Source organism: Charadrius vociferus, unplaced genomic scaffold, assembly GCF_000708025.1.
Source record: "Charadrius vociferus isolate BGI_N301 unplaced genomic scaffold, ASM70802v2 scaffold1451, whole genome shotgun sequence".
NCBI lineage: Eukaryota > Metazoa > Chordata > Aves > Charadriiformes > Charadriidae > Charadrius > Charadrius vociferus.
The window spans coordinates 10,751-37,116 of record NW_009646629.1 but is presented as its reverse complement, the minus strand read 5'-3'; the positions used below and the strand labels follow the sequence as shown (position 1 = coordinate 37,116).

At 49.3% G+C, this 26,366-nt stretch overlaps 2 protein-coding genes across 2 annotated transcripts in view; one reads left to right on the top strand and one right to left on the bottom strand.

Moving 5' to 3' along the window:
* Positions 1–1,925: 1,925 nt before the first annotated feature.
* On the bottom strand, positions 1,926–15,468 carry PIP5K1A (phosphatidylinositol-4-phosphate 5-kinase, type I, alpha). The gene is made up of 13 exons (XM_009888064.1): positions 15,437–15,468; positions 14,699–14,788; positions 12,065–12,195; positions 11,534–11,651; positions 11,141–11,293; positions 9,685–9,984; positions 8,913–9,118; positions 8,175–8,258; positions 7,430–7,478; positions 6,935–7,019; positions 6,462–6,599; positions 5,563–5,692; positions 1,926–1,992 (listed from the first exon to the last, which is right to left on the bottom strand). Exons 2-13 carry the CDS (start codon positions 14,786–14,788, stop codon positions 1,926–1,928), a joined length of 1,551 nt encoding a protein of 516 aa, XP_009886366.1. The 5' UTR covers positions 15,437–15,468.
* Positions 15,469–22,885: 7,417 nt separating this feature from the next.
* VPS72 (vacuolar protein sorting 72 homolog (S. cerevisiae)) overlaps positions 22,886–26,366 on the top strand; it is a 6,871-nt gene continuing 3,390 nt past the window's right edge. The window contains 1 exon segment of the mRNA XM_009888134.1: positions 22,886–22,912. Within this exon segment, the coding sequence (XP_009886436.1) occupies positions 22,886–22,912 (27 nt within the window).

Below are 26,366 nucleotides of genomic sequence, written 5' to 3'. Positions count from 1 at the left end.
AAAGAGTCACTTCATTTCTTTAAAAAAAGCATTTAGTGAAAATAAAGATCAGTCCAACATCTGCTCTGAGATCTCTCGAGAAGCGTCTGCAGCCGGCGTGGGCCAGGCGTCACCGCAGGGAAAAGGCAGCAGAACAATCCCTCCTTTCAGCTTATTATTCTGTTTAAAATCGGACTCAAAATGCCCCATATTTTGTGGAGGCAGAAGTCCATCCCATTTAAGCAGGAATCTTGGTTCAGAGCCGCTGGGAGCAGCGGTGTCGACCACAGCTACGACACAGGTGAGATACCAAAAGGGAGCCGCACTATAAAAACGGGAAGGGTTTTCCACGTGGTGCCCGCAGGAGGACGGAGGGCAGGGGAGGGGAACGGAGCAGGCTGGGTTTGGTCCGTTTGCTTAAGAAATAGTTTAAAAAAAGCGTGCCCCTCACAAAGATCTCCCTTCGCCTGCGACTCCCTCCTCGGCGGGGAAGGGACGAAAGGGCTTAGTTTAAAAAACAAGGTCAAAGCAATCCAGAACCTCCCTGACGTCTCAAGAGCGTCACACATTCTAAGTCCTCCAAGCAACAGAGCACTGCGCCCAGCTCTCCTCCTCGCTCTCGGGGCGATGCGGGATTGAAAATGGAGGCAGCTCCGGCAGCAGGAGCAGTTGGTGGGGGAAGAGGAGCTCGTCCACAGTCCGTGCAGCTTCTGCTCCCCCGTTCTGCCTCTCACATGGGATAACTTCTGGTGGAACACTGAAAAAAAATCCTATTTATTTAAAAAAAAAAAAAAAAGAATGACTATACTGCAGGACGAAAAAGAAGTGATATGACTGAGTTCAAAGAAACACTTAAATTAAAAACTTGTTTGAAATACAAAACAAAACCACATTGCTCTGTCGCAAACTGCCCCAACGAGGCTCTAATGCCCGTTTCCCCCCAGTAACTCTGAAGAGTCGCCCGTTCTTGCAAGGTTTGTGGTGTCAGCATCGTAAGCAGCTCACTCCCTGAAGTCAGATCCCTTTTCCGGAGGGCTCCAGGCCACACGGAGCAGTTCCTCCTCCTCCTGACAGCCGGCTTTGCTCCCGCCAGGCTTCAAAGGCAGGAGGACAGCAGGGACACAGCAGTGGGCTCTGCTGTAAGACTTCCCGGTGTCCGAGGCTCAGCTGCGCTGGCTCGGTCTCTGCCAATACTATCCCTCTAAGCATAGCCCAGCCTTCCAGCGTTTAGGTTTCTGTCCAGATAAGATTTCTTTTAAAAAACAAAAAAATTGTAATAAATCAGCAACAGAGGCTGAACGTTTGTCAGACTCCACAGACCACGCAGAGCACAGAACAATCTGCTTCCATCGCGGCAGTCTCGGTGTTGCTTCACTGTGAAGAGAAAAGAGGGGGAGATGCTGGGGAGGGGTCTGCCTTCCTCTGCGGAAAAGCAGCAGATTTCCTGCCTGGTCCTCCCCTGAACCTTCCCCACCCTGGGAGAGGCAGAGCGGAGGGGGCTCTCGAGTTCAGGCTTGCCCCAACCACCATCTTACATCAAACCAGGAGGGTCTGTGAGTATTCGCTATCTGCCACGGGGCCAGCAAGATGCGCCTGGTCAGCTTCACCCCGTCTTGTCTCTGCCATCAGACCCGCTCTGGGCCCTCAGGAAAGAGGAATGTCTGTGCTTTGCCTCCTGCTTACCTAATTTAAGGCGGTTGGGGCAGGCGATATCACTAAGAGCAGGAACGGTGCCCAGTCCCATCAAAAACCAGAAGGGGATGAAGAACATCTGCTCCTGCTCTGGTCGACTCACACACCCCGCCCAGTGCCCGTGTTCCCAACACAACTAGTGACCACATAACCCTGAAATTCTCCATCCACCTCCAGAGCCACTCTTTTCCTCCTAAACAGGGAAGTACTCACAAAGCTTATCTCTGTCTCTTGCAGGTCTTCGAGCTGCTCTCTCAGCTCTGCGGAGCACTCGGGTATGGAAGGTCCTGGGGAGCCGCTGGGGAAACAGAAGGGGGAGACCTGTAAAGCAGTTTTTAGAAATGAGCTGTCAATAAGTCACATCTCCAAGGCTGCCCTGCTGGACGCAGCCAGCGGAACGTCCCAGCACAGCACTAAGGCGTTTGTCAGGCAGGTTTAATATGGAGGCACAGGCAACACCCAAAACACCACCTAGAGAGTCACCAACTCCAGACATTAGAAAGGAGGACCTTTTCTCCAGCCGAGCAGTAGCACCTCTTTACAGAAGTCTTCGAGCACCGTATCAACATAAATGGTCCTGGGTGAAAACAGTCCGGGGACAAAGAAACCACGGAACACCAGAGCTCAGCGAGTCTCAGCCTTTCCGGACATAGGCAGCCTTGTGTGAAAAAGCTCCTGGCAAAGCTCCTACAAAGCTTTTACGCTCTGAACACGACCTATCGCCCAACAGCAGGATATGTAACGTGGGCACGCTGAGCACCTGACAGGATACACTGCCAAGGAGGAAAGGTGGGGCATGGAAGACAACGTGCTTTACTCTCATACTCCCTGTTATTTCCCCACTTCTTTCACGATCCTACAGCTACACGGCTGCAACCTACTGGCTGAGGAACTGCCATTCCCAGCTTGGGTCTTGCCCTGCTTCCTACTGGGGATATGGTGACCACAGCTTCTCTCCTTGCCGTCACCTAGGCCCAGCAGCCAGGGCTCTCGGTGCGCTGGTGACAAACAGAGGAGGTTTCAGGACTGCCCACAGACGGCATGACCCGCTCGGGCCCTCCTGCAGCTGACACCCAGGGCTTGTCACAGCCTGCCTGCAGTGGTTGCCTTAATTAGTGGGTATTCGATGGCCTGTTACCCAAGTACAGGAAGCATCGAGCTGTTCAGTCATCAGGCTACACGTCACCCTGCACAAACACCCTTGGATCAACACCCGAACGGAGACGAGGGGACCCTTGCTGGGAAGGCACGGCTCCCTCTCTGCCTGATCATGCCTCACCTATGCGCACGGTTACTCTGAGCTGCTCTGGCTTCCTCCTCGGTTGAGCTCTCTAACTGGCGACTCGCTGCTTCTGACCTACGCAGAAATTAAAGGCAAGGATGCTCAGTGTTGGTTATAGCACAGACAGCTCTTGAGGGTTGTCTTAATTAGCACTAAAGCAGCACTGCCCTAATGCAGGGCTGCAGGATGAATCATAGCATCATTCAGGTTGGAAAAAACCCTTAAGATCAAGTCCAACCATTAACCTAACACTACGAAGTCCACCACTAAATTACAGTGCTTAAGAAAAATAGAAGTGCCACTCTCAAATGTCGGGGAACCCCTTGCTGCAGGATGCAGGTCAGCAGCTTCCATGCCCAGTGGCACATGCCAATGTTTAGGTGTCCCCAGCGCCAGCACAGTTCTACCAGAGGTTAATGACAGAGCTGGGCTGAGGACAGGGGAAGCCCAGCCTCGTGAGGGCACCCACGCCTGCCCGGTAGCGCTTACGCCACCATGGAGAACACGTCTTCGATGCACAGGTTGCACACCGCAAACAGAGGCATGTGGCAACATTTCTGAGGCAGGTGTGAAGCTGTGATGTGAAAGAGACACTGAGGTTGTCGTAGCACGGACAAGAGGGCTGAGCTCGTATTCCTAAGGCAGATCTGGAGTGGGCCAGATTCTGACTTCCCCCTGTGCCCACCCCTAAAAGGGCAGAAGCTCTATCTGGAGAGATTTTGGGTGAGATCACTCCCCTTTGTACAGGACTGCAGAGTTTTAAGAGGTTACCTCCCCCCAAGGGTGGTAAACACCCTGCTAGGCTGGCTGACTCTGCAGAGAGTGAAGAAAACCCAAACCACCTTTTTAAATACATTCAACAAGTTATGTTGCTATAAATCAACAATCACAAATCACTTTCATCCTTTTCAGGGTTTGCAGAGCTTTACAGATCTCCCAAGGTTGCAAAAGTGGATTTAAGCCTCTGACAACAGGTTTGATGTAAGGAGCTCAGATCCCAAGGGCCCACGTGGGAGAAAACACCGGTCCGTTCTCCCTCCTGGATTCCATTACCACCGTCTGATGCTGGCACATGGTTTTATGAGATGTTGGCACAGGGTAACCACATGCTCAAGTGCCCGCAGGGTACAGTGAGCAGTGTGCTCTGCTCCAGAGGCACCTGGGGCAAACACAGATCAGGCTTTACATCTGGTGAACCACTTGGGACTCAACCCAATGGTGCAGCAGGTTTGATCTTACCTTGCAGGACCTGTGCTTGTACCAAGAAGGGTGCTCAGTGCCACACGGGGTAAGGAGGACACCATCCTGAGAGGTTTTACCATTGAGCTTTACATCAGACAGACATGCTAAGGACTGCGGAGCCTCGGCACAGGGGCACACTGTGTTACAGCACTGCATTCTAGGAGTAAACTGACTGTACAGAACTTCTGTAACTGCTGGCCAGCAACAAGCGTGTAAAATAAATAAGCAATATGAGGCTAAATCCCAGGGCAAGGCTCACTGAGCACACCCTCTAGACAGGTGAAGGTTTCAGGCAAAGTCTGGTTCCTCCCCTCACCTAGACAGGAAGATGCCGGGAGCTGATCTAGTCAAATCCTTTGCTGAGCTGTCAGCTTTATGCACTTGTACGCCCACTGACCTACGTAGAGATTGAAGGAGAGAGACCCGCAGTTAAGTAAGTACAAAGAACACCCCAGGCATGCTGACGTACTGGAAAGGAGCAGCTCTGGTTTAGGATCCCTACCAAGAAGTTTCCATCTTTTACAGAGGGAGTAAGAGGCATTAATTACAATTTCATCTTGTTCTCCTGCAGCTCAGGAGAGAGCAGACACTTCGATCAGTGCCACTGTGCAGGCAGTGGGTCAGGAATGGGGAAGACTGTTACCGATCGCTTCCAGGAAGAAAAGTTAACACCTCAGAACAACTTCTACAAAAGGGATCGTCCTCTGACCATAGCTCCTCCTCGTTCCTGCTAGTCTTACCACTTCAGCAAGAAATGAAACATTCAAAGGCAGCCACCAGCTCCCTCAGGGCTGTCCATGCACTTCAGCTTCGGAGACATTTAGAACCAGACCCGCGCACGTCCCTGCAGCCTCCTTTCCTGAGGGATTGTAGGAGCTCAATGCTAACCCAGTCCGGAAGTTGCAAGAGAGCCCAACCCTCTGAAAAGAGCAGCAGGAAGGTCATTTTCAGCATCACCCATCATCACGTTAATGCTCTTCACGTACATTTTGGCAGTGACACTTTCACCAACTCACTTTAATTAGCACAATTACCTCAACTCCAGAATAAAACCATTAAATACAGAACACACAAGGAACTAAAAGCCACTGGGACCCCCACACAGCCCAAGCAGAAGATGCAAGATCATGTCATCTGTAAAGAACTGCACGCAGGAACGGTGACACAATGCTCCCCCCTCGCACATGCTTGATTGAACCAACAGCACTGAACTTGCTCAACAACACACGGACCACTCAAACGGGTAGTTCTGCAAGCATGCCAAGAACCAAAACATCCATAAAGCAGCACAAAGTCCTCCCACGGCTCACGAACCTGACTCGCAGGAGCCGCTGGCCTGCCATGCACCAAAACAACAAGAGTCTTACCTATTTGCGGGCGAGTTGAGGCCTCCACTGCCCAAGGAAGAGGTGGACAGGGTTGTTGCGATGGAGTCGCTGTTAGCTTCGTCTACCGGCAGGGTCCTAGGCAGGAGATCTGGGCGACCAAGGTGGGAACCTGAGTTGAAGCACAGACTGTTCCATCACCAGCACAAGTGGGATCGTGTGACACGAGCTCCCACACTAGCCACAGGTCAGGATCTGTGCTGGATCCCACCCAAGACAGATCTAAGACACCCGAGCACTGAAGAACCAGCCCTGCAGACAGTTCCCTGCTCCAAGTCCAAGTCTCCACATAACCGCCCAGCCCAGGTTCCCCGCTGGCACAAACCCCATGGGCACGAACTGCTGGGAAGAGACCAGGCACACGGGACTGCCACGCAGCCTCAGCCCATTTCTCTGGGGGAGCGTGGGCCATGCTGGGTGCTTGGACAAGGCTGAAAGATCCCATGAAGAAACAACTCCCCACCTCCACAACCTGGTGGTTGTGGTCCTGTCCTGCTTCCGAGTAAAGACTGGCTTTTACTGAAACATAAGGTTTGTCATCCTGCCCTGCATTTATTGCAACAGCATACTTGGAAACTGCCAAGTGTTTGAAGGGCTCACTGCTCCTCCAAGCTTTCTCACGGTGCTGTCAAAGGGCCATTTGGTGAATACGAGTTTTTGGCCCCATTCAGTTTCTTGCACCCACAGCCCCAGAAAAGAGGCCCTCCCCCGGCAAGAGCACAAAACAACGTGCAGGTGTCTTGCACAGCTCCATAGGGGCAGCAAGCTTCTATTAGACAAATACAAGCTGAGAAGTAACTCCTCTAAGTGGTTTTTTTTTGGTTGTTGTTTTTGGGTTTTTTTGTTGTTGGGTTGGGGTTTTTTTTAGCCCAGGCACCAACCTTGCTCTATATCCGCCTCTGTCATGACTTGTGCTTTTGTCTCGCACGACATGTGCGACTGGGAAGGCACTCCTCCTTGACAGCTCCGCCGAGGAACTGCTGTGCCAGACCGGCTCTTCTTAGAAGGGGATGGCTTTACTTAAAGACAAAAAAAAAAACCAAAAAACAGAAAGCATTTTTCTAACACATTCAGGAAGGAGTGAAAAACCCGACGCAGCAACTTTCCAGTGACAGAGTCTGTTGCGAGGGCTGGGCCCTGAAAGAACAAGCTGATGGATCAAACAGCTCCTCTAAGGTCACATCTGTGAGGCAAGAACAATCTAGGAGGGAGGAAGGAAGGGGTGACACAGCACAAGAGACTTCCTAAAGCTCTTACACGCTATCGTTCACGTTCCCAAACCACAGCTCCGGAGGAGCAGGGAGAAGACAGAAGCCATGGCAGTTGCCAAGGGTGCAGCTGCGGAGGTACTTACGTGGTATTTTCTTGAATGCTGTGTTGCACATGAACCGTTGGAACCTTTCGGCGTAGAAGCTGGGTCTGTGCACAGATACAGTGTCCTAGAAGTCCGAGAGACAAACTTTAACATGTGAATCTGAATAAATAAGTGATCGAGGTTAACATGAGCTTCTCTCAGGCTGTTAGTCTTGAAACACATGCTATGGTGGACTGGGAGCAATCAGGGATTCTCAGAGGCGCTCTCACCAGCAGCTGGGAGAAGCAGATTAGCTACAAACAGTAGGCATTATATACAAAGCAATCAATACTCGTTACTGAAAGAGTAGATGACCAGTGTTAACAAAACTCTCATTTTCGAGAGTACCTAGTAATACTTTTATATAAGAGGGCAAACATACACATGCCTTAGAAATCCAGGATCCGATGCCCAGAAGGAGCAAGGACAGTGGGCACAGTTTAAGGTGAACCTGGTGTTCTTGCTAAACAAGTTAAGTGATATTTTTCTACTTACCCCATCGTGTACAAGGGCCTTCCAAGAGTGCTCCAGCTTCTTGACAAATCTGACAAAGGAAAGAATTAAGAACAATTTTCACACCAAGTCCCCAGTCTGTATCATATCACGCTCGCTCAGTACTGAGCCTGGCTTCTGACCTCAGTGGCAAACAAACCCCAGACACAGACTACTTTGGCTGTAGATTCTCTTCATTGTCCCATTTTTCTAAGACTGTGCCACAGACACCAGGGCTGATTGCACAGTTCACTCTCCCACAGGGAGAGTTTCACAGGCGTAATTATCAAGGGCAGTTAACTTGCAGTGACATTTAAGAGAGACGTTGTGTATGTAACCCTCTGCATATTGCATTTTAACATAAGCAGAAGAAAAGGCAAGCCTTACAGCCATTTTTCATTTTACAGGGAGAAGCGGTTATGGCCATTCTAAGCCACCACTTGTTTTTCCCTTGCCACTTCCTGCGCAGTGCCTGTGTACAACAACCACAGCACACAAAAACAACTTCGTAAGAGTAAATGTACTCCGGGAACATGAAGCAAATACAGTAAGCAAGATCCAGAAATTGATCCCAAAACGCCTGACTTCAAGAAAACAGAAAGTGGTAAATAAATAAATAAATAAGTAAGTTTATTTCTGTCTTAACTATTTCTAGAAAGCCAATCTTGACAACCAAGCAGGGGCAGACAATGCTGGAAAGTGGTCTTCACCCTTAGGCGATACAAAGCTGTTACTCGATGTTTCTTACCTGTAGGATTGCAACACATCAATGATGCCGATGTAGAGCAGCAGCCTCTCCCCCTTCGCGTTGCGGGCTGGAATGCCTCCCATCCTAGAAGAGGACAGGGCACAAACATGAAACAGGGTGTTCTCACACCCCACTGCCTCTCTCACGCAGCCTAGCGTGGGCTGCATCTCATGCAAACTATTCCACAAGCATCAACATGCGGGAGGCACCTACTGTTCAGCTAACAAATTGGGGAAGACAAGTCAGAGCAAAATGCTATTTCAGTAAGTTAACTAAGCTCCCAAGAACTGACCCCTTTTCCCTCCGTATGACAATTTTATTGCAGATGAGTATTAATCCTAACTCATCCATGAGCGGAGACCAAACAAGTGTAAAGACCATCTACCACCATCCATACTAAGATGGCATCTGGACTTTATGAGCTGTTAGTCTGATCTAACAAAGCACACACTATGCCTCTTAGAAGGGGATGGAAATAACTAGTGGAAACTGCCAATAACCAGTGGGCAGAGAACTCTCAAATGTCATCTGGAAGGTAAGAAAATCTTTTATGCTTTAAGGTTGGGAAATCAAAGATAAAAGCACAAAATTTCACATCGAGACCTCTCTGCCCTGCGTGATAGCAACCCTGCATAGCCCAGTCTGCATCTAAATTAAGTGTCCATTAGCCAAGCTTGGGTTTTACCCCTCACTCCTCGCAGTATTTCACTGGGAACAGTAACACCGACATAGACTCACTGGTCATCTGTTTCTATGGTGCCACCTCGCCGGGCCTCTCCTTGGATGGATTCCATAGCTGTCGAGTAGAGGGCCTTCTGGGCAGCAGGTCGCCGCGTATCGGTCTGGGATGTCCCATCTGCTATCGCGTGCTCTCTCTGTGCCAGATCGATGTTATGGATTGCAACCAGCAAACTGTAGTCCATGATTTTAAAGCTCTGCAGGACCTGGGCAGAAAGTCAACAAAGGTTCACTCATTATTGCAAGCCCAGTGAAACTGTCAGAGCAGACATTTTCAGAAGCGTACTCAGCATTTTTGCCTAGAGCCCCGAGCGTATTGATGGCTTTTAATCCACAGCTCGTGAACAGTCAGCCCATCTACCGTCGCCAAAGGGAGTTAGAGGAAAGCCATCGGTGGTACTCCTGTGCAGACAGGGACCCGAGCCAGGCGCGAACACGGACTTTTGTACGGCCGCCCAACTTGAGACCAGACTCAGTCAAACATCCCACCCCTCTCCCCAGATCCTGCCCGGCTCCACAGCTCAGTCTTGGCAGAGGGTGCTTCCTCCACCTCTAGAGGCAGTGCTGGCTTTAATTCAGGTTGGAAGTATTGAACTAAACTGGTGTCCGGGTCCTGCTTCTTGTCCACACCACCACCAAAAAAAACAACCCAACAGGTTCTCTAAGCGGACAGGCAGAGGCTACAAGTGTGGCAGCTGTCATCGCCCTTTCATGGGAAAGGCTCAGAAAAAAGGAAAGAACTCTCCACACCGCCCTTCACCCTGCCACTTACCAAACAGTCTCTCTGTAACGTTTTGCACAGAGCATTATACATGTCAGAGTCTAAGAAGAGGCCATCAGGGATGTCCTGCATAAAATCCAAGTCCTTGTATGTTGGGAAGACCTTCTCTCGCTCCTTCTGGGATGCTCGGCGCTTATAGGTGGAGCCCTTCAGGTCATATTTCAGGTGCATTTTGACAGAGCGCGGCAGTAGGTTGTTCATCACAACAATGCGAATGTTTTTGCCTCCGGCCTGGACACAGTACAAGCCGTAAAACTTTGGCAGCAGCGTCCTTGGGTTCTGGTTCAAATTCTGAAATGTCAAAGACAAAGAAATACCTTCAAAGCCATTCTGGTTATTCGCATGCCAGTTAGAGGAGTTATTTGCTCCTTCCTGTGTTTCTATGTTGAAATGGAGCTGGCAAGGATTCAAAGCCATTGCCAAAGAAGCTATGAGACAAGGGCAGGTGAACACCCGGAACAGATGGGTGATGTCTACAGTTGTTAATAACCTCTCTGCAAAGCTGAATGGGTCAGATGAAGATTGCAGAAAGGAAGGGGTTTACTGCTCACTCACACAGAAGCTAAGCTGGGGAGGCTTTGGAGCAAAGGAAGATTTGTGCTTTGCCTTTTTAAACCGGGCACTTAGGTCAAGCTAAACACATCAGGGTAGAGATGCATCTAAACTCTCGTGGGTGCAGAAGGCACTAGACAGAATTTTGAAGAAAAATGATGTCGTTCTGGGATATAATCACAGCATAAATATTTGCGGCTTCAGAAGCAGTTTAAGGAATTCAGCTAGTGACCCCAACAGCATCAAAAGTCCTAAGGGATTTCTCTATGGCAAGACCGTCTCGTGGATAAATTCCCTTTGACAGATGTGGCTTGTAAAGGCCAGGCTGGACACAAACATGAGCAGTCAGATCACACACACATTGCGGTCAGGGTGGGATCTGGTTATGCTCCAGAACTGATAAAGCCTTTTTTGCTATAGCCCCTTTCATAAAATTAATACACCTTTACTCTCAAAGCTGCTGCTGCTAGAAACTTAACATCAAAGTTCTTCAACTCTTTATCGTTGCAGACAGAACCAAGCACAGTGCTGGGAAGGGAAACACAAGTACAGCTTTGCAAGACAAAGTACCATGGGCATGACGCTGTGTAGCATAGATGCAACAAACAGTTCACAGATGGTCACGAAGCAGCTTGCAACCTTCCAAAAGGGTCCAAGTCACAAAGTGCAACCTGAGCCCCCTGCGCAGCATGCCAGGCTCGTGATACCCAGGCAGCCCGTTAGTCTGTGACTGTCTTTGTCACTGGACAGTTGAAAGACAAGCTGCCACTCAGCTGGGGCACAGATCAAACCTCCGCTCACATCCACCAGGGAGTACACAGCAATACCTGTCACACTTGTACATTTGGGGAACCCTTCCCTAGCTTGCAGAGAAAGCCTCGCCCAAGCGACTTACCATGTAGTAGCCAGGTAGCAGCTTCTGTAAGAACTCAGCCTCTTTGTGCTGAGCCGTTTTGATTATAAACTCATCGTCGCTGGATACGTAGAAGAGGGATCCACTGGCCCCGGAGTTTGAAAGTTCAATGAGTGGCTCACTGCAGAGCGAGTACTGAGGACAAGGTGAGAAATGAAGAGGTGAGACATATCAACAGGGAAATTCAGCGCGAAGGCCCTTCCTTTTAAACATTAAGAGAGGCGAATCCCAGGGTCACAGCAGCATCCACTGCCGTGCTTACAAAGCTTTCCACGGGGCCTCACAGCACTCTGCAGCTCTGAGAGGGGGAAGAGGACAAACACCCGTCACACAGAGTATGCAACAAAGGGGAACCTGGTCCAACCACCAACTTACCAGATAGTCATCTGGTCGAATCCCAAACAGCTCCCGGAAATAGCGAAAGGCCACTGGAGCATAGGTTTTGAACCGAAAGTCATTGTAGTGATGAGCTGGGGTCAGGTTACTCCCTTCACTGAGCAAGGAGAGAAGGAGGTTTAAGTATTTGTATTTGAAATGTTTCTTAAGAAAATACCCTAAAAGCAAACACCCGCTGGCTGGCTGCTTCTAACACACCTGAGGGCTAGAAAGCACCCACCCAAAAGGGACACGCGTAGGCACACACAACAGCAAGCCGGCATTTGTTCACACAACGAAAGGCAGTCACGTATGGGGAAAAGCCAGGGTTCTTCAGACACAGGTCACAGGCAAGAGCACGCGTTGGTTTGTAAGCAGTGCACTGAGTAGCTCTGCTCTGGAGACCTGCGCCCGCTCCTGCAGTCAACTGTGTCCTGGTTTGGTGCAGCTTCCTCAAATGCAAGTAGGGTTAGGAACTAATGCTGCTACCCGTTATCAAAGCACCAGAGAGACATGAAAGCAAGCACCAACCTTGGGAAGAAAATACTTTCTACTACGTAGAAATCTTGCATGAGAACATCTCTTTCAGGTTTGGTGCTCAAGCTTCCAACTGTGTGTGTGATGCCCAGCTGAATGGCACCTTTCAAGGCAGATGATGTCGTCTGGAGGGGCAGTGAAAATGAGTTAGACAATGTGGAGCATCAGACTGGAAATCCGAATGAAAGGAGTTAAAGAGAGCCCCCAGTTTAAAACAGCATGGTTAGCTGGGGTATTTTACACCTACTGGTTCCAGCTTCTGTCATTTCTTTCTCCCTGACTAACATCACTTTGGCGATGGGAACACCCCTCCACCTCTGACAGCATCCTACTTGGTGTTTGCACCCTGGGCGGTCAAGCAGTAAAGGACTTAACTGGAATCAACATCCAGGTCGTCCTTAAAAGGACTGAATTTCATTTCATCCTCCCACAGCACTCATCTCTACACCCTGCAGTCAGAGGGGAAAGCATCCAGGGACGGATTATCTTGTACCTCTAGGAATAAACACACTTCTCGACACCTTTGTCCGCTAGGTCTTGGAACTATACGCTTTGAAGCTTGCGCTTCCCCAGCTTGGGAACAGACTTGGGTCTTCTGCAGGACAAGGCAGGCATGGCCAGCACACAACACACACTTCTGTCTGATCTGCCTCTCTGGCTAGGTCGTGGCTCTTTAACCCTAAGGAGTTCACTGTCATTTTTAAATAAGGAGCAGAGACATGAATGCCACTCCTGCATCCTCTGCACAAACTGCCCAAGAACAACGTAGGACTGTGTTCTTGTAACAGCTACTCACATCAAGAGTCCTCTTCTGTCTACAAAGCACATGATCTCATCTCAGACCACTGAGACGTGCTTCAGTCTATGAAGCCTTGTGCTAGGGGCTCTCTTTCCCAGAAGAGCCCAGATGAGAACTGCCCAGCACCCCCGTGTTATATGGCCTGTCAGTTCCTGGAGCACAGAGGTATGAACTCTGCTGTAAAGCCTGCTGGAAATGTTGAGGCTGCAGAGCAGGTGCGGGTTGGATTTGTGCGCTGCAGCTCATGGGCATTTCACTTGGCTTATACATAAAGCAACTGGACCCAGAACAAGATCCAGGGCTCATGATCCAACCAGTTTGTGTTTGTTTCCTTGAGCTAACCAAAGCCCAGCCCCCTGCCACATGCAAGAAATCACTGTGGATCAAAGCATTTGGCAGCAGAGGACACCGCAGTATCTGGGGGACAAACATTTCAAGTTTTTTCCCCAGACACACATCCTCCATCAAGCTTTGTAAAACAAACAGGAACATTTCTCCCACTTAACTGTTTTTCTGTTATCATAGCTTCAAGAGACCTGCTCATGGTTCCCTGAAGAGAGCGCAACAAAAACTGGCAGTAATTCCAGTTTGTTGTAAGACAACGGCCTTTCCTACCAGCTACCTGTTTGTATTTGACATTCACTTCAGTATTAGACGGGGATGAAGGAAGAACTTGACTCCGCTTTCCTTCCTTACCCTCTAAAAGGCTAAAGTTGCCTGAAAACAGATCTCAGCTCAGCTCACCTAGCCCAGCTTGAACTCCCAGGACAGTCTCACTGATGAGAAACAGATCTCACCAACACGGCGCAGCATTGCTGCCTTGTTTGTGAGCACAGAGCCACAGGGCCAGGTTGCCAAGGAACAAGTATTTTTCTCTTCTATTAGCCAGCACGATCAGCTGAGCAGCTGACTGCCTGTTTACAATCGCTTTTATAGGGCAAAGAATTTAAAAAAAACAATGTACCACCCCTGGAAAAGGAGGGGATTGAAAACACACAGACTGTCCATTACTATCATTCCTAGGTAAATCCCATGCAGTGTCCCACCAGCATTCTGGGTCCCTTGCAAGAAACATTTCAGGCATTTTCCATTGGCTTCTACTTTTCTCTCCTATTACTGCTGTCTAACCTTCTATCTCTGAATTTGCTGGGAAACTGAAAGCCGGATCCCAATCCTGGAGACATAAACCATTTCAAAAAGGGCTGTATAACAAAAACCAGCTTCTGTGGAAACACCATTTGAATTCCTCCCTTCCACTCCGTCACCCGACGGACAGACGGAGGTACATCTGAATCCGAGATTTCAGACCAGACGCTTCGCTTACACAACACGGTGACATGCCCATATCAAGCCATGACCCATTTAATCTACATCCTGGAAGTCAAATCTCATTTCAGAGGAAGTCAGGCCATTCCAATGAAGTCCACCAAACTGGAAGCAGCATCCACAAAATACCCACATTTACAGACTCTAAAAATACCCAAACAATCTCGCCTTTGTAAAGCAAATTCCAGTAATGCCACAAGATCTATAGAAACTATTGTGCCCAAAGAGCACAGAAAGCACCCAATAAGCCAGAAGAGGCCTAGAAGTGTTGCTAATGGGCAAAGTTTAAAAATAATCCTCTCTTTAGAAGGCTACAGAAGAGAAGCTAAGAAGCACACATTCATTCCTTTGGTTCCTGTCCTTTGACATCTTCAGCCGCTGTCACAGATGTTATCCACTGTCTAACGCCAAACCTCATGAGACACGCTGCTGCTATGGGCAGCACTTGCATCACAAAGAGGAGAATGATAACCGTCAGATGAGTTATGCAAGAGGCAACTTACCTTTTTATAGGTAGTCTCGCCCGTGGAGTCCACTCCTCTGTGCCCTTTCTTTATTGTCTGTGAGCCTGGCTGCCCAGAGGAACCCGGCATCTAGAGTTGGAGTAAAATATGGTAAGAACCAAGGATGTAAAACCCTTGAAATGCTTTGAAACCCACTGAAAGGCCTCCAGAGAACCCATTGACTCCTGTGTGATTGAGGCCAGACATCTAATTAGAGAGAAACACCTTTGTGCAGGACCACCTGGAAGAGTTTGGTTTTTTCTGATCACCCTCATCACAAACAGATCAGCTCTAAGCAAGTCCAGACCAGCTGCAGCTGGTCACCATGCTTTCTGCCAGTAAGGCCAAGTCTTTGAGGAAACATTTTAGGAAGGTAGCAAATTCTGCTCTGATTCATGCAGCAAGAGCTCACTTGACTCATCGTCTTTTAACACACGTGGTTGTTAAATGGTGTTTCTCAGTCAAAATGAGTTGAACATCTCGCTCACAGCAGCAGATCTACGTGGTGCTTTGGTGGCACGAGAATTGTCCAGTTTCAGGGCAAGCTGGGTTTTTAAGTGGAGATTCTCTTTGCAAGGAGAGAGGTTCTGATTGCCCAAATGAGTATCCGCAGCTTACTGTACTTACCACTGCCTGCTTCACCCCTAACATCTCTGCTATTTTTCCAATCTCATTCGAGTCTGAAATTGGGCATTCTCTCAGGCAGGGAACAAACCAGCTTGTCAGCCAGAAACTTACCTCAGGGGTGAGTGATTTTTTGAAAGTAGATGACCCTGTCAAAAGAAAGAAGCCACAGTCAGAGAGGGTTAATCATTATTATGCATCACAAAAAAGCCTGACGCACCGCCTTGGTTCGAACATTTTAAGGCATCTGAAAAAAGCACTGACTCATGGCTGATTTCTTCCCAGCTTCTCCTCTTACAGCAGAGAGAATTTTTGTCAAGCCACAACGAAATGCTATTCTGCTTACCACTCGCCAGCCAAACACACTTTTGTGCCGATGCTACCAACCAGGGTCTGCTCTGCCCCGCTCAGCTGGCTCCCAGCACTCCTCTGGGGCACACCGACATGCCAGACCACCTTCAGAGGTGGTATCAGCAACGTCCCTGCCTTCGATGGAGTTACACAGCTGTGCAGGATTATTGCCATCTATTAATTAGAACTGGGAGGGCCAAGTGCTCCGCAGTGTTTGAGTAGATGCGCTGACCACGCTGTATCTTCAAATTACTTCCAGGACCTGTTATTAAAAGGCTCAGAACACCACCCTTTCCACTTGAAACCAAGCCCAGGGATTTTCATAATTACCATGGTGCTAAATATCTGCGAGGTGATGTACTAACTTTTATCTTTTAGGCCTGGATTCACGTCTTGGTGGTTTTTGGACGCAGTAAGGAAAAAAACCAAAAAGCAAATAGATGACTCCGCCTCTCTGCAATGTCTGCCTACACCACAAAGGTAGATGGAGACCAACACCAGCGAGGCCAAGAGCTCCCAGGACAGGGACACTGCCGCCGCCAGGCAGATGCATAAAATAGTGATGTGCTCAGAAAGCCAGACAAGCTCTTTCTGCTTCAGACGCAGCAACTGGTTTTTTTAGGTGGGAGCGATGACCACAGTCTTATAAATCTGTCCCCACCCAAAAGCACCACCCCATCACACCACAGAGTAAGCGGAGGGTCACTTCCCCTGATGTCCAGTAATTGTTTTACCAGATTAAGCATTACTACATCAAATCCTTCTGGGTCCACCCACCGCTCGCTCAGCAGAGAAGCCCCTTCTGCTCGTCTGTTACAACCGGTGTAAAGACTCACACTGTGATTTCATCAAGCACTACGGCTCTAAAAAAACTGCATTTCAGCAAAAGGAACAGAGGCACTCAACAGCAAGATCCAGCAGCCTTCTGATCCCCTTATCAAATGATCAAAGTTCTCATTTCAATACATATTAAACAAGCAAACAAGAAGAAAAAAAAAAAAATCTGTGACAAACGCTTTTCGCTAAACAAAGCGAGCACAGAACGACTGGCTCCAACCGCCTTCCCACCCCCTCTCATCCCCCTTTGTAGACAAGAAAGTTCGTCCCAACAAGCTCTAATTTTTGTGTTTGAAGTTTCTTGCAGCCAGCTCTCCTCCTCCTCCTCCCTGCCCCCCTGGCACGCTCAGGACTGGCCTCCCCGCTTCACCTCTCGCATCCCTTCCCTCTTCTCCTCGCCACCAGCCCTGATCTGGGAGCATCTCCAGCTAGAAGGAAGCTTCTGGGACTTGTATGTTAAGAAGAAACCCATAAAGGTCGGCTCTGTCACCCTGCCACAAGGCTTTTGAGCTTGCCAAGATCCATCAGGACACAGGGACAGAGGAAACATCCCGGGCACCACACTGTAACACCTGTTCAATAGCAATTAAGCCCTTTTTTAAGCAAGAATCAGTAATTATGTAAATCGAAACCTCTAAAAGCCCCATGATTTAAGCAATCCCAAAGCAGCACCACCAGCCTCATCACCTTGGAGATCTGCTGTGTTAATATTTAATCATCCATGCAAAACCGTATTCCACTAGGATTTAACTAAAGCTCTCTCGCCAGAGGACCCAACAGCAAATCTTTTTTCTGTGCTGCTTTAATCACACGCAACAAACATAAAAAGCGAGAATATACAACAAGCCTTGGTTGGGAGAGCTGGCATCCCAAAGCACATCTGATTTGTCCCGTGATACCACGGGATATCTTTATCTTATAGGTGTCGCTGTGATTTTGAGGAAGTCATACAGCATCTCGGCACAGACCAGAGCACCGGCTTCACCTTCTCCTCTTCCCCCACCACCCCAAGACCGCGGTGTCTCGGTTCGCCCTTTCATGTAGTGATTTGGGATGCAACAATGACAATCCTCCCAACCAGGCCGGTTACAAGAAAGGGTGAGTCAACAAGCGAAAGCCGCAGTCTGCGGTCAGAGCCTCGGTGCGGTTGCAGCATCGCTGCTCTCCCAGCACACCCAGTTTCCGTGGCAGGAAGCTCCCCCTCCCTCGCTCCCGCTAGTTTCCAAACAAGTTTGCTGCTGGTTAGGAAATAGGTAATTCCTGTTCGACCATGATAAAAAACGCTTATTCACGCCCGAGTGCAAGGAGGAACACACAGCTGATGAGGTCCGCTCGGCTCCGAGGCAGGACTGAAGCTACGTACGGCTCCGTCATGCATCCTCCTGCAAAAACAAGCTCTCTCCATTACCAAAAGCGTTACCAGCTGAGGCCAGAGAACGAAACTCAAAGGTTTCCATATGAAAACGTTTCAGTTATCTCCACCTCTTTTTATTGCTATGTAAAGGCAGTTTTGTGTCATCCCACACACACTCTGCTTGGAGAAGTGAAGGTGTTAAGTTCAATGGCATAAATGTAACAAAATTAAATACTCTCCCAAAAGCTGCTATTTCTGCATCTGTTTAAGCCCCTCTTTAAAACGAAAGACCGGCGGCCATAATTCTGACCCAGATTGACAACTGAAAATATGGTTTGGAAGACCTGAACAGTTCATTCTGGCCAAAGGAAACACATCAGGGTTAGAAAGTCCTGTCCAAAAAATGAATTCATGATGTCCCCAAAGTTCCCTTTCTTTTTTTTTTCTTTCACAACTCTGGGAGCAACCCCTACGGGCGATTTCAGAGCATTCCTCAGAGCTGTTTACTGGAAGCTGAATCAACCTAAATAAATAGCCGCCTTCCGCCAGCCCTAGCTGTCCAGGATTATTTTCAGCCAGCAACAGATAGGATACTCTTACCGACTGTGAAATAAACGCTAGGAAAAAAAGCTAAAAAGTTGTGGTGATGGCACCTGGTCAAACAGTGCAGACAAATATTTCACTGGAAGCAGCACGTAACAAGGCATTCGGGTCAGAGCCTCACTCGTCTAGCAAACGAGTGTGCTAATTTGGTATAGCCAGAACAAATACCCGCTTTGCTCTATTTTTAAATAGAGCTGCTCAGACAGATTTGAGCTGCGCCTCATGTTTTAGACGAAAATAAAAAGTGAAAATGTTAGCACACCCAAACACATCATCAAGCTCAACTCTCCAGCGTCTGAGCAGGACAAGCTGAGCGCCAGGACACATCACACCAGCATGCACTGCCCTTCCTCCCCAGCCTTGCTGCTGACCACGGGTTTCATCTCCACCAAACCAGTGGCCAGGACCAGAGAGGCAGTGGGGTTTTCCCCAGACAGGTCCTCTTAATACTCAAAAATGGGAATATTCTCCCTCCTCACCTGGACTCTGCCTCCAGGCGGTGGCACCATCGCCAAGAGCACTTCTGCACACACAGAATTCGGGTGCAAGCCCAAGCCTTAGACCCACCAAACGCTACCTGGAGGACGTGTAGTACGTTGGAGCCTCCACGGACACATCCAAGTCGCTGTCCGCACAGAAATCCCCCAACACATTTTTCTCTCTGCCTGCAAATCCCCCCTCCCCCCCCAAAAAAAGAGTCTGTCGGGATCAGTCCCCCCCCACCAGTCCAAGGCCACAGTTGCAAATGGGAATAGCAGCGAGATTTCTTTCCTTCAAAATGCAAACCAGGCAGAAACCAAAGCAGAAAAGCCCCGCTGGAACAATCCTGCTGGTGCGCACAGCGATGCGGAGAGCTGTTTAGATGTCAGGAGAGCGCTTACACAACACACTTCAATAAAACAGCAGCTTTTGTTGAGAGCGGTAGCAGCTTATTTAGGGGAAAAAAAACCCACCAAGTTTTGTCAATCCTCAAAAGCCAAGACAGTTACGTAATACGGCATTTTGCTGCTGGTTACTGGAGAGGCAGAAACCATGCTTTTCTTTAAGCACGTATATGCAGTACATCTACCTCTTCGAAATGACATCACCGAGCAGCACAAAAAGCTGAAATCTATACGAGGAAAAACAAAAAGGTTACACAGTTGTCACGGTGAACTGATACTTCTGCTACTTGAAGAAGCAAGAGAGATTTTCCCCAAGAAAGTTAAAGAAACATGAAAAGAAATCCTATTTCTACTAGTTAAGAAAACAAAGGTCCAAACTTCACAAGCAAAACACTCTGAGCAAGGCACCTTAGTCACGCACAATAAAAACCTCTTCCACGGCTCTGGAAGATAAGAGCCTAAATACTTCATTTGCTTCTCTCGGGAAGCTCTTGTGGAAAGCTGTAGAAGCCCGGCCTGAGCTAAGAGTCAAAGCCAACGCTCTTAATCACAGCAGCTGGAGATGGAAGAAAACCCGTGAGATCACGCAGCCCGCCCCTGCCAGCGCAGAACACGGCCCTCCAGAGGAAGATAAAACACTTACAAACACTTGATCTTGGCCAGAAGGCCAAGCAGTGAGTAATAATTTTGAAATTCTCTGCATCAATAGATTTGTTCCGATAAATTATGTTAAGGACATTAAACCAACGGCATCAAAGCTCCTGTAAGAGAGTTTGTGAATTCAGTTTCTAGATAAAGAGCTCTCGCACGCTGTAGATTCCTGTTCAGGGTTATCTTTCCCACCACCGTTAGCGGTCGGCAGCTGATGTACGCATGACTGATTTTACTGCCCTGGATTAGCACATCTTCCTCCCTCTCCCCTACACTTGTTTTACAAGCCTGTTGATGGAGGCACAGGACGCTCCTGGAAGTCACTGGATACTGCTGACGTGTCCATGCCGGCAAGCGGGTGACGCGTTGGGAAAAGGCCGAGAGAAAGATAGAGGAGACGCAATCTCTGTAACGTTATCTGGACACTTCTCGCTGCTTTGCAGAAACAGTAAACCCTTCCTCAATCTCTCCTCACCAGCACACTGCCAAGGGCTTTGCGAGGAGGTCAGCACACCTAGCCATGGAGAAATAAAGCGATTTTTGAATCCAAGAGGTCATGGGCAGAATTCAGAACAGGTTTCCACTCACAAGCTTACCAGCATTTTCTAAGTACCCAGAAGAGAGCTGAGGCCAGGCGGGACATCTACCAAGCAATAAAAAAAAACAAAAAAATAAAAAAAAACCAAGCAACTCCTCTGCCTTCTACAGAGTGAGCAGAAGGGGAGGAGAAGAGGAAGTACAAAAGACGATGGGGTTTGGGCTTCCACCTTCCACCACCTGGAGGTCAGTTAGCACAGGTCACTGATCACGTCAGCAGACAAGCACTGACCTCACTGAAACTCTGGATCCACCGTTCGGGGCTTATCCCAGCAATTCCAGGAAAAGATGCACTTCACAGCAACTAGTTATTTGGGATAACTCCAATCCAAAACCACCATAACTCACTCGGGCTGGGAAGAAACTCGTTTTCCTTTGTGTCTCGCCAGCACAGCAGACCTTGACCAAAGATCAGTGGTCACAAGAGCACCGACAAACAAAACCCTGTCTAAATGTGCACAGAAACAGGAATACATCTCGACTGACAGCGGGTTACTCTCTCCACTGAAAAACATTTGAAATAAATAAAAAAAAAAAACCAAGTCAAATAAATGAGACTCAGATGCATGATGTCTTCAGCAGCAGAGGTTGGAGACAGCTCACGGACAAGTAGGCAGATGGTAGGAGTAAAGGGTGGAAACTCTGAAGACAAAAAGGACAGTGAGGGAGAAATTTCCAGCATCTGCTCCTGACTCCCGGCCACATTTCTTCCCCCACCATCCCTCTCCTGAGACGAGCCCTCTGGCCGGAGCCCTGCCCTCCTGCTCCCCCAGAAATGCCAACTCTGAGGTAAAGCAGACACGCAAACTCTTTGGTCGTTCTTATCAAACCGCTTGGGAGTCAAAGAGCACCACAGAACTGCAAAAATCCAAATTAGAAAATAAATCAGTGAGCAAGTTCAGCAAAACTACCTTCAGCTTCAGGGAAGGGGGTAGCAACGAGGCACGTACAAGCGAGGGCTAACGCAGCCGGGCGAGACGCTGGCCAGCCAGTATTCCTGTTATTGCTTTTCCGTATGGTTTCCAGCAAAACTGTCTTGGGGGGAGGAGGAATGAGGTTATCTCAAGTTTCCCAGCAGAAGAGGGGGCAGACTTCTTTTTGCTGAACGCGTTTTGGACAAGACCACTTTCTGGAATATTTGATGGCAAGACCTGCCCCTGTAACCTGCAGAAGAGCTGGGGAGACCCTCCTTCCCTACAGCAGCACCTTCTGGCACATTGGCTTTGCACAAGGTTCTGCCATTTGAAAATTAATCCTACCGTTGGCTGAAGACCATTGATTTTACAGCTCTGCATTACTCCCACTTTCCACCAAAACACTTCTGTGATTTAACACTTAAGTCAATCCCCGCTCCCAGACAGCAACACCTATTCCAGAAACACGAAGGCACTGGGTTTTCCAGGGTTTCGACGAATTTAAAGTCCAACTTTACGGCTCTCGGGAGCTACTTTGGGGATATGCAGTGAGCATTCCTTTTTCCAGCCTGCTCTCAACCATCACCAAGCCCCAGGAAGGGAGCATGTCAACAGCCCCTACTCCAGCTGAGCGATTACGGGACTTACTCAAAACCGACCCCAGAGGGAGCTGGCGACAGGGAAACCAGAATTAGCATCCTGCCTGCTGCGCCACCTTCTTAATTTGGGGGAAGATAAACAATCCTTTCCCAGAAGAGTAAGATTTAGGTCAGATGTAAGGTAGCTTTCTGCCCTGGGAGCACTCTGCTTTTTAAACAAGGCAGAGTCCGCAGGGATGCAGTGAGATAATACATTTAATCACCGCTATTACATAGTAATCAAAAAAGGACAAGGACGAGTCTGATACCTCGTCTGGGGGAAAACGAAGAAGGAAACTCTGTGTGAGCAGAGGGAAGCAGCACAGGCAGCATTAATTCACCTCCATCTCAAAAAAAAAAAAAAAAAAAAGGCTTTTCAACCCTGCAGGGCTAATGGGGGTGGCAGGGAGGAGAAATAAAACACCAAGCGGCCCCTTGCAACAATACACAGCGGAGCCGGAGGGAAGGAGGAGCAGCTTTTACTTTCCAAAGGGAAATTAAGTTATAATTCAGGAAATGGTACTCCAGGTCATCGGTGCCCCCCCAAACCACAAAATTCTCACTTGCTTTCTAGCTACCGCTTTGCCAGACAAGCTTCCCTCCAACAGACAAATCTATCATTTATTTAGACAAGCTGGCTCCTACCTTTGTTCTTTCAACGGCAATCTTTTGTCTCTAACTTAAAGAAAAGGAGCTTTGCCCTGCGCTGGGGTGGGCATCACACACACACAAGCATGACTCCCACAGCACCAAAAGGGACGGTGAGAGTTTCAGCAACAGGACCCGGCTGACGATACTAACCTGCGACACCCACAGAGATTCCACAGCTGATGGTTGGGAAGAAGAGAGATTTTTATAACAGAGACGGGACTTGGAGTCATTTGACGGTCCTATTTTAAGCTTGAGGATGATGAGCCATTCAGATGTTTCTATTTAATAAACTCATCTTCCCTCCTGCGCGCTCAGTCTTGGCCAGGTGGGATCAAGAAAGCTTTGTCCCTCTTGCAGGAATTTGGGGGGGGGGCGGCAAGTCTTTCTGTATGTTTTATACCTACATCAAGGGCTCAGCAGTTCGGGACCCTGCTCTCAGCTCGCTTCAGATGTGTCATGATGATTTCCTTGTCCCCAGTAGTGACTGAGCCATTTCAAGAGCAATTCTTTTGTCTGTGGACTCCAGGGAGGGGCCTGAAGCCAGGGTGACAATGAACTCTCAACTCTCTCGGACCCATAATTATAAAGCAGCGGCGGCACCTAAGGCACAAAGGACCAAACAACTGAAATCCCACATTAGCATTTTTTGGCACATGCTGCTTCAAAGTGAAAGCAACAAAATGAGAGAACCTTTTTGGGTGTTTCCCCAGTCAGTTAAAATACACGCTGAGGCAGAGAGAGGGGGAACCACTGCCTGCCTCGCCTGGGAAGGGTTTCAAAATCATCCACATCCCCTTTATCTATGCTGGATAATGCCAGTAATGGAGTAATAGCCCCCCGGGGCAAACTGCACCATGGGCCACTGAGGACTACAGTGTCCCAAAAAGCCATGGCAGGGCTTGAGATGGTTTAAGGTTTACCAAGGAGCAAAGCAAAACCTCATGTCCAAAACAACAACCGGCCTCCTTTTGTCCCCTGCCTTCTGCGGAGCTGCTCCTCTGGCATCTGAAGGGGCTGCAAGGGAAGCAAGGCACACCTACAGCGGGCTTGAATATCTATTCAAGCTGAAGCCACGCATTGCCACTGGCTGGCCAAAATCGATCCTGCTGCCCTCACAGCCTCTGCCCAAGGCGAAAACAAAAGCCCCAGTTACAGCTCTGACCTGGTGTTTGCTCAGCACCTCGTTATTACACCAGGGAAAGCACACTTGGCAAGGCAAGCGAATACCTCCTCTCGACAGGACAATAAACACAGGCACCGGGGACATCTCAAGCAGGGGACAGCCACAGTGGGACCTCAGCACAGGCAGCTCTTCCACAGCCACAGAATCTCCTAGATTGGAAAAGACCTGCCATGTTACCCAACACACGGCAGCTGAGTCCTTCCAACACCCATTTCAGGATTGCCCTCTTGGGCTTACAGCTCTTGTCATCCCCAACTCCACCTGTCCTCTCCAGGAGCTGCAGAGGAAGCAGCTCCTACCCAAAGCCCAAACACTGCCTAGGGCAGTGGGTGACCACCCAGAGAGGCCCCAGGTCTCCTGGAGGTGGGGCTGAAATCCCAGGTTTAAAGCCTGCGCTGTTAGGGATCAGCCAAGGTGAACGTACGTCACATATCACGCACGTCACGTGGCGGAGGCTCTGTCACAACCAGAATTCAAATCCTGTGGGAAACATGCGTTAGCCAACACCTCGCTGGCCAGAGAAGCAAACAATGGCAATTATTCCACCAGGAAGGGAGAAGTGATTTACTCGTGTACTCGCGTATTTTCTCTTAAGTAAGGCTCTCAACACCCTTCAAGCCTTCTGAAGCCAGCTCCTCCTCAGCTCAGAAGACAGGCAAGCACAGAAGATCAGGATCTCAAAGGAAGCCCCAAAGCAAAAGAAAAACACCCAGGGGTCTTGCTCCCGGATGCTCTGCCCTGTGCTGAGGCACAGTGGCTGCTGTAGCCAATAAAGACCAAAGTGCTCTCTTCTTCCTCACAAAACTGGCTTTATCGGACCAACAGGTACGACTTCCTCCGTGCCTGCTCACATGGTGAGCAAAGACAAAGCAGGTATGTTGGATGTCTGGCTTCAAGACTGCCCAAAGGACACAACGAAGCAGCCAGAAATCAAGCACATACACAGACATCCCCACTAGACGATACTTCACCAACCCTGCAGCAACAATTAAAGTAATTTCTTCTTTGGTGGTGTTCAGCGACCTGGCCCTAAATACTTCTCGAAGAGAAGTGGGGCAGCAGCAACACTCTGAGAGCACTGAACGAAGTCGGGGTTCAGCCACAAGTCTTCCCACAGGTTTCATCTTTCCTTACTGTGATTTGGGTGGCAAGTGCCATTGCGCTGACCAGGAAGCTCCAGTATATTGCGTTATAATAAATAAAAATCCTGGCCACTCTCCACCAGAGAAGCTCAGGAAGGATGGCTGGATCTTGCCAAATGCAAATTTCAAGGCTTTGAGAGAGTCATTTGGGTTTCTAGCCACAAACTAGCGTGAAGAAGCTGGTTTGGGGCCTGTGGAAAGGGAAATGTGGCTCTCAACTCCCCCAAGAACACCACCAGACCTCTGAAACACTGGGAGGACAGGTTTAAGAACCAAAAGTGCCCCATTTTATCCCAGACAAGGTTTCCACCTGTTGTTACCATCCCTCTGCAGGGATGAGGATGGTGCCCAGTTCCAACCCTGTGTATTTCTGGTGCAGCTCACATTTCGAATCAAGAGAGCAAGAGAAACCCTCAGCCATCAGAGGACTTCAAGACCTTTCCCTTGACTGTTACCGGCTCTGGTTCTAGTCACCAAAACAAACCTAACCAGACGATGTTTATGTTCCCACAATATCTTGCCTCCCACAGGTGCCAAATGGCTTTGACGAGCTACCTTTGCCTTGCCCAACACCAGATGCAGCAGAGAAGAGGGTGGCTGCGCTGAGGAGATGCTATCCTCCCCCTTCCCTGTCACGGTCCTGACTAAAGGAAGATATTTCAGCTCCTCCTGCCCCTTTGTGCCCCAGCAGCTGAGTCTGGGGACCCGAGACCTGCTGCCTCCCCTAAAGCAGGCGACCTGACTCACAGCTCAGGCTCTCAAAATACAAGGGAACAGCGAGTCGAGTTTCCCCTGGCACCAACCCCTCTGCTTCCCCCACCCCATCACAGTGCCCCTCCTAACAGAACCCAGTCCCCCCTCCCCAAAACCCTCTAACCCCCTCCGACTACCCTTTTACAAGGGGTTTTCGAGCCCCCCCCGAGCCCCATCTGTGCCTGGAGGGTCCTCGCCACACACCCACAGCCTGCTCCCCAGGAAAAGGTCAGCTCTACACCCACCTCCCCCGGCGAAAGCTCAACCCCAGCCCACCCCACGGAGCCAGCTGAGCTCTGCAGAGCCCGTCCCACTGGGGTCTGGGCCCATAACCCCCCCACTGCTCACTCCCACACCCTCCGGAGAGCTCAGCCTCTCCCCCACCACCGGCTTCACCCCACAGAACCGACCGGCCTCCCACGCACCGGTTCGCCCCGAGAGCCCTTCCCCGGCCCACGGACCCATCTCCTCGCCCCCCGCAGGGCC